We start from the raw sequence: 7953 nt of genomic DNA on the forward strand, positions 1-7953 counted from the left end.
TGGGTCCCTGGGAGGGGATGATGCCAGATTCCTCAAGCTCTACCTGGGAGTGTTTGAGGAGAGGAACTCCAGGTCCCAAACTGACCTGGGCCTTCCCATTCAGCTGTCGACATGGATGACTCAGCCAGTGAGTCCCAGACCGCAAGCTCCACGAGGCATGCTTTCTTGCCCGCTCTCTGAAGAATTCTTAGTTCCTAGGAGAGTGCTGGCCCTTATCAGGTGCTGAATAAATACAAGGGGAAACCCCAAAGACCCGGAATTACCTTTTGGAGGGCAAGCACCTTACCATACAGGCTTTTCCCACTAGGTAAGTGTTCTAGGTACCCACTGACACCAGTGTATCGGTTAGTGTTGTTCTGAGAGGCTGCATGGCGGAAGAAACATCCCAAGTTGTGGCAAACGGGCGACTGTTGGCTCTCCCACCACAAGGCACCTGCCTAGACCGCACTGAGTATTCAGCAGCTTTTGACCCCAGTGCCTCATCCTCCCTATTCACCCAACCTCGCCCCTAGATTTTTTTTGTTTCTCTGGATGAAAAAAAGTCCTCCAAGGGAAATGTTTTTCCAGCGTGGAAGAGGTGAAACAAAAAACAGCAGAAGCGCTAAAAGGCATCAAAATGGATGTGTTCGAAAACTGTTTTGAGCAGTGGGAAAAGCGTCTCAATAGGTGTATTGCATCAAATGGAGAGGGCTTGGAAGGTGACTGTAGTTTAAACATGTAAGAATATACAATTTTTTATAAATAAATTCCAGGTTTTTGGGGTACCCCCCTCATACACGTTGAATGGATGTATCCATCAATGATTCAGTGAATAAAGCAATGAATCAATGAATTACTAAAAGGGAAGTTTCCTGAGGGTTAGGATATCCCCCTATGTTCTTCGATAAATCTCCAGGGTCCAGAATCGAGCCTTGGCACATGGGAGGTGCAAGTAAATGCATGTGAACAAGCGATTGAATCTATCACTGAATCAATGATTCGCTGGAATGGAAAGACTTTCTGAAAGGGAAGATTTCCATCTGTTTTAGGGCTGTCTTCTCAGTGCCTGGGGTGCACAGTGGGTGCTGACTGAACCCGTGAATGAATGAATGAATGAGCTGGCAGTACAAAGATCACAAAGCATGAGACACAAAGGAGTCGCCCTGCCCCCAGCCACCACTCGCCTCAGGGTTTTTTAAATAATTTGTCTGTTGTTTTTAATTGTTGAGGCAGTAATACTTGGTTCAATGAAACTGCAATATACAGAGAGGTGAAATAAATAGCTTATATATATATAATATATATAATATAGCTGGTTTTAAAATATTCCCTTATCATTGGTGTACTAGGTCACGTGAGTCACGGAAGGTCGATAGCAGCATCCTCCAGAACTGCGAGCAATGCAGGGTCACCATGATTGGACGAGGCGTCTTTCGTCGGGAGGTCGAGGCGCGGAGAGTTCCCAGAGGCACGCCTTCCCTGCGCGGTGTCTCGGGACAGCTTGCAGTGGACAATAAATAAATGACTGCAAACCAGAGAGCGATTTTTGTTGGAGTTTGGGGCAGGGATAGAGGATTAGGAAATGGCGGAGTTTGTTGGGGGGGGTACTACTTTCTCTTTGTTTTTCTTTTTTCTTTCTTTTTTTTTCAGAACCTTTGGGAAAAAGGACTTTGGTTTCTTGGAGTGTCGGTTTCCTCATTCAAGTCCTCCTCTGGGGACGAGCTTAGAGTTGTCTGTTCCTAGAGAGAGACAAGCACCTGTGGGTTGACAACTGTCCCTCTACGTGAGTCTTTTGTCATCGGGGGTTTCAAGTCAACAATAAAATCCTTATCACCCCTCCCCCCAAGAGTTTTGGTTCAGTTTTTGTTTTCTTTTAAACACAATGTACAAAAATAGAGCTTCTTCCTTATTTTTCATGTAAAAATATTCCTCTGATGCAGTTCTCGGGGAGTGTGAATGTGGCCGGGGCAGCCTGGGGGGCCGTGGCAGCACAGCCTAGCCAGGGTGCGTGGGGCGGATCCGACGGGACCTCTTGGTCACCGTCGTGTACTTGAAGGGCTTCTGCAGCTCTGCCTGCCCCTTGGGGTAGCGCTTCATGAAGTGCACGTCCTGCTGGTTCTCCCGGGTCTTGGGGCCCTTCCGCGGCCGCCCCTTCTTGGTGAAGCCCACGTACCAGCCGGAGTACTTAGCCGACATCAGGGCCGTGTAGTTGTTCTCCAGAACCTTCTCAATGAACACACACTCCTTGCTGGTGCCATCAGGCTGCAGAGGAAAGAGGAGGAGTGTTAAGGACAGAGGTATTCAATGACACTCCTTAAGGCACAGTAAGAAGACGCTCTTCAGGACCACTGCCGTAGTTCCAGGGACCATGGCAATGGGGTTTTGCAGTGGGGGAGAGAGGTTGGGCCCAGCTCCGAATACAGCCTGGGCAAGTGGCAGTTTACAGCTAAGGAGCAGAGAGGGGGTCGGTGGATGGAAATGACTAAGAGGAAACATCAGGGGTGAGGGGGATTCCGCCTAAACCAACCTAGCAGGATTCTTGCCGAAGATGGGCCAGGGTGACCAGACATCCCCTGTGGGCTGGAGGAGTATGAAGAACCTGATTAGATATCAAGGGTGATCACAGAACAAGGGTGACAGGGTCCTGCTAAACTGACCTGGCAGGGTTCTTGTTAAAGGAAGAACCTTCTTTTACAATGTGTGAAGATGCGTCTAAGAAAATGTTCAGGAGCCAGACTTAGCCAATCAAAACATTATTACCCTTCAGGCCTCAGTGATTGGTTCATGGGTAAGCATGTCACCCAAGCCATCCAATCAGAGTGTTCCTTGAGACTTTTGCCCAGGCAATCCCAAACACAGGTGGGATTAAACTTGAGGAGTATGTAAGGCAGAAGCAGAGGCAGCCATTTACCATCATGATGAGAAATCCTGACAGTGAAGCCAGAACAAATGAAGCCAAGCCAAGAGGAAGAGAACGAGAGAAACTAAGTCCTGGTCACATCATTTGGGCTCTGGATCCCGCTGCATCTGAAGCTCAAGTTACCTCACTGTGATGTGGGCCAATAACATCTCATTTCCTTTAAACTGGCTGACATTGTATTCTATCACTTGCAACAGAAATGAGTTCTGACAGATCTGCACAAAACCCGACGTGAAGTCAGCTACTCAATTGTAACTCAAGTCCACTGTGATATAGTTAAATATAAATTACATTTAATGTGGGATGTGGTGCATTTTGATACTTGGTATGAAGCAGAGTGGGGGGTGGGTTCCAAAAACCAGTGATTTAGCATGGCCAAACTCCAAAGCCTGTGCCCTTGGTTCTGGAATCTCAGGCTCCTGAGCAGATGTGTGAACTCCCTTGGGAGACTCAGTATGCTGTGCAAGGAGCACTAGATTTGGAGTCAGAAGCATCCTTACAGAACCTCAGGCTAGTCAGGTCCATTCTCTAACCGTCAGTTTCCTCACCCACCAAATGGGAACAATGACTTCTGCATCACAGAGGCAATGTGAAGGATGACGCTTATAAATGAGTCTGACGCACAGTAGGAACTGGCTAGAGTATTTCTGAAGGGCAGTTGGTCCCGGTAGGGGTGGCCTGCTTCCCTTGGACCTGATCCGGACGCAGGGTGGTGGGAAGCAGGGCTGGGAGCGCCTCCCTGAGACAGCCGCATTGCTCGGTGGGGGCAGGCTGGGAAACACAAAGCTGGAAGGCCTGAATTAGCAGCACTCGAGTTTCCAACGAACATCTCCAAATTTAGGCCGGGCCCACTCCTCGTTACGGACGGATGCCCAGCCAAGTTGGAAGCCCAGCGGTCTGGCTGTGTGTGGAGGCTGAGGTGCGAGTTCCAGCCTTTTGTTTGAAGTGGAAAACCGGCTGGGGCTTCCAGGAACGTTCACCTTTGAGCAGAGGGCAAGCTTGGGCCCTGCAGACAAAGTGCTGAACTTTGCAGAAAGGGACAGGCAGGGTAAGAAAACACTCTCTGCAGGATGAGACCTTTTGAGGAGGCGGTGGAACAGCCATGCGGTGGGGGGGGGCAGTAAGCCGTAGGTGCTGGGAGACAACAGTGGAAGCCAGAGGACAGCAAGAGTGGGGTGAGCAGTGAGGGACTATTGTGGGGGAAGCCGGGGCAAATGTGCAAGGCAGGTAGAAGAGCATGACACCGGGGCTCTGGGTCCCACATAGAAAATTCTATAAGTTGTCTGTCTAACCCGAATTCAGATTCTTGCTGAATCTCAAAAGAACAGTCAGAGCAAACTGAACAAAGGTTACACCATGCTGCTTCCCACCCTAGAATACCTGCCACTGCATGGAAAACTGCTTTCATCCTTCAAGGCTCAGTTCAGTAATGCCTCCTCTGGGAAGCCTTTCCTGACTGCTATTTATCTCCCTGGGTGACTCCTCTTCTTCCTTTAAGACTCCATTAAAGCATCAAGCTTTGCTGGGCTCACATAATCTATCTAGTGAACCCTATCCCCCCACCCACCCCAACCCCATAGGGCAATACCATATCTGCCTGCCTTCTCATTGGCCCAAGAGTTTCTTGAGGTCAGGACTGCTTCTTGGCTGCTCTAATGGCCTGGCACAGGCCTCAGCCTAAGTCAGGGGCTACCCCAAGCATCTGTGGTCAAATGGATGAAGACTTTCCCTAGGATGGAAACGGGGGAATGACACAGGAAAGAAGTTTCCTCCTAAAGAAAATAATCCCTGGCCGGGCACAGTGGCTCAAACCTGTAATCACAGCACTTTGGGAGACTGAGGTGGGAGGATCGCTTGAGCCCAGGAGTTTAAGACCAGACTGGGCAACAAGGCGAGACCTTGTCTCCACAAAAGTCAAAGAAGTAGCTGGCCATAGTGGTTTGCGCCTATAATCCAAGCTACTCAGGAGGCTGTGGGGGAAGGATGGTCTGAGTCCAGGAGTTCAAGATCAGCCTAGGCAACATAGCAAGACCTTGTCTCCACAAAAAATATATTTTTTTTTTTTTTTGAGTTGGAGTCTCACTCTGTCACCCAGACTGGAGTGCAGTGGCCGCTCCCGGCCACCGCAGCCTCGACCTGCAGGGCTCCGGCGATCCTTCCGCCTCAACCTTCCGAGTAGCGGGAATTACAGGCATGCGCTACCACGCCCGGCTGATTTTTTGATTTATTGTAGAGATGAGGTCTCGCTGCCCAGGCGGGTCTCGAACCCGCAGGCTCAGGCAATCCACTCACCTCAGCCTCCCAAAGGCGCGGGATTACAGGCTGAGCCACCGAGCCCGGCCACAAAAAATATTTTTAAAATTAGCTGGGCATGGTGATACATGCCTGTAGTCCCAGCTACTCAGGAGGCTGAGGCGGGAGGATTGCTTGAGACCAGGAGGTTGAGGCTGCAGTGAGCTGTGACCATGCTACTGCACTCCAGGCTGGGCAACAGAGTGACTCAAAAAAAGAGATAAAAGAAGAAAAGAAAATAGACACTGCCCCTGGATTCTTTCCAGATGTCCCACAGACAGCCCTGAGCTAGGAGAGGCCCCTCTGGAGGATACACTGATTAGGGAGACAGAGCAAGCTGAGTGCTGGATACCTCTACCTGGCCCACCTGGTCTCCCTATTCATTCATTCACCAGTTATGGATTGCCAGCTACAGGGCTGAAATTCACCGCCCTTGGGAACCAGCTCTGGGGCTTATGACTACCACAAGTCTCCCTTCACATCCTCAGGTACAAGTGGACAAGAAGCTAACAGCAGGCTGCACCGCACCTGGGCTTGGCCCTTGCTTCTGCTCCTGATCACCTCTAAGACCCTGCTCATCACCTACAGAGACTGCACAAATGTGGCCAGCTGTGGTGGCTCATGCCTATAATTCCAGCACTTCAGGAAGCTGAGGCAGGAGGACCACCTGAGTCCAGGAGTGTGAGACCAGTCTGGACAACAAAGCAAGACCTTCTCTCTACAGAAAAAGCAAAAAATTAGCCAGGTGTGGTGGTAACACACCTGTGGTTCTAGCTACGCAAGAGGCTGACACAGAAGGATTGCCTGAGCCCAGGAAGTTGAGGCTCTGGTGAGCAGTGATTGTGCCACTGCACTCCAGCCTGGGCAACAGAGGGAGACCCTGACTCAAAACCAAAACAAAAAAAAGTGCTTGGGCCCATCCCCAGAAATTCTGACTAGTGGTTCAGGCAAGGCAGAAGCACCAGTATGTGGAGAAGAAGTAAATATCGTAGCCCAGAACCTTGGTGATTTGGCAGAATTTGATCTTCTCTCCTCCCCACCCAATCCCCCCGTCAGCTCTTTTTTCCCCAGTTGGAGTCCTTGGTCCTTCTACTTGCTCTAAGACTAAATCCTGATGACACCATCTAGATCTAACATCTAGATCCACCATCTGGATCTGGCCCCTAGGTCCAGATCTGAAACTAGAATTACCCCCTTGGACTTTGTAAGCTATACATATACCTTTCAAATTCTGTCCCCCTCCCTTTTTTTTGAATCGTGGTCTCTCTGTCACCCAGGCTGGAGCACAATGGTGCAATCACAGCTCACTGCAACCTTGACCTCTTGGGTTCAGGTGATCCTTCCACCTCAGCTTCCCGAACAGCTGGGACTACAGGCACGCCACCATGCCCGGCTAATTTTTTTATTTTTTGTAGAGACAAGGTCTCGGTATGTTGCCCAGGTTGGTCTCAAACCCTTGGGCTCAAGCGACCGTCTTGCCTCAGCCTCCCAAAGTGCTGGGATTACAGGCATGAGCCACCATGGCTGGCCAAGAAAATTCCCTTTTGCTTAAGGCATCCTGAGTCAGGTTTCAAGTGGTCTTAACAAAGACGAACTGGTGGGCAGGACCTCCCTGACAGGGTCTGTGGCTCTAGGTTGCCCTGGGTGATCACTGGTCACCGCAGGCAGGAGCCTATGAGACAAAGCCATCTGGGTTGAGTCTCCAGAGACTTAGGGAGAAATGCCCAGCACATCATGCTAGACACTCAGCAACTGTTTACAGAATGAAAAAAAAGGACTGGGGAAGGGGGGTGTGGGTTCCAGAAAGGTGCAGGAGAAGGGGGCTACCTTGGCATGCAGGAGTTGGGCCAGAATGTCGGCGCATGATTGGTACAATACAGCAGAGGGGATAGCTCCGGCCAAGGGCCTGCAGCAACTGAAAGGCCCTGTGGAGGGCTGCAGTGCCAGAGACATGTAAGGCTGGCACCCAGAGTCAAACAGTCCAAGGAAGCCATCCCACTGAGCCACTCCAGGGGGGCCAGAGCTGAGGCCAGGGGTTCCCACAGGTATGAAGTGACCTTGTGACCTGGCTTCGAAGGGCCAGGGAACTGACACGTAACAAGCACCTACTAAGCATCCACATCATGGTTCCCATTTTACAGATGAAAACACTGAGGCTCAGTAAGGTCAGGGCACTGTGACTCCCTTGGCCTCATGTGGATAACTCTGGTAAGAAGTCTAGGTTAAGAAGTCAGTCCATAGAAAGCAAGGACCATACTTCTTTTTCTCTGGTGCCCTCATAGCCGTTAGCCAGGTACACAGAACACAGATGGATGGATCTAGAACTGGCCCTCAGTGAGCTCCCAGTCTGATGTGGGATGCAGGTAACACGACAGACAATGACAACCCAGGTCAGCAGGCGGCAACAGAGTTCCGTTCAAGGGACTGAGGGCTCTGGGGAGGTGGGCTGACAGAGGGGTCAGGGAAGGACGAGCCAGGACTTGGGCAGATGGACAGAGGGAAGAGCAGTCCTGGCAGAGGGAACAGCATGGACAAAGCCTGAGCCCCCCTCCCCGCCCCCCAAAGAACAGTGGTCCACAGTGCTGTGTATCTGGGTTATAAGGAATGCACGGCCCTCAGTGTCCCAGATCGAGAGGGGGAGGACCCATGGGTGGGTCTTGAGCTGGGTGGAGACGGGCAGAGGTAGGGGCTGACCCCGTCGTGCTGCAGGAACCGGGTGTGGGCGGTGGGGAGGGCTGGGGCGGGAACCCACACAGCCAGGT

The 7953-nt window shown here is 51.1% G+C and overlaps 1 protein-coding gene across 1 annotated transcript in view; it reads right to left on the minus strand.

Moving 5' to 3' along the window:
• Nucleotides 1-1168: 1168 nt before the first annotated feature.
• FGF18 (fibroblast growth factor 18) overlaps nucleotides 1169-7953 on the minus strand; it is a 30545-nt gene continuing 23760 nt past the window's right edge. The window contains exon 5 of the mRNA XM_021716353.1: nucleotides 1169-2241. Coding sequence (XP_021572028.1) covers nucleotides 1975-2241 — 267 coding nt within the window. The 3' untranslated portion in view covers nucleotides 1169-1974. The remainder of the gene's footprint in view (nucleotides 2242-7953) is intronic.

The sequence above is a fragment of the Carlito syrichta genome, unplaced genomic scaffold (genome assembly GCF_000164805.1).
Source record: "Carlito syrichta isolate Samal-C Ts95f unplaced genomic scaffold, Tarsius_syrichta-2.0.1 Scaffold308774, whole genome shotgun sequence".
Lineage (NCBI taxonomy): Eukaryota > Metazoa > Chordata > Mammalia > Primates > Tarsiidae > Carlito > Carlito syrichta.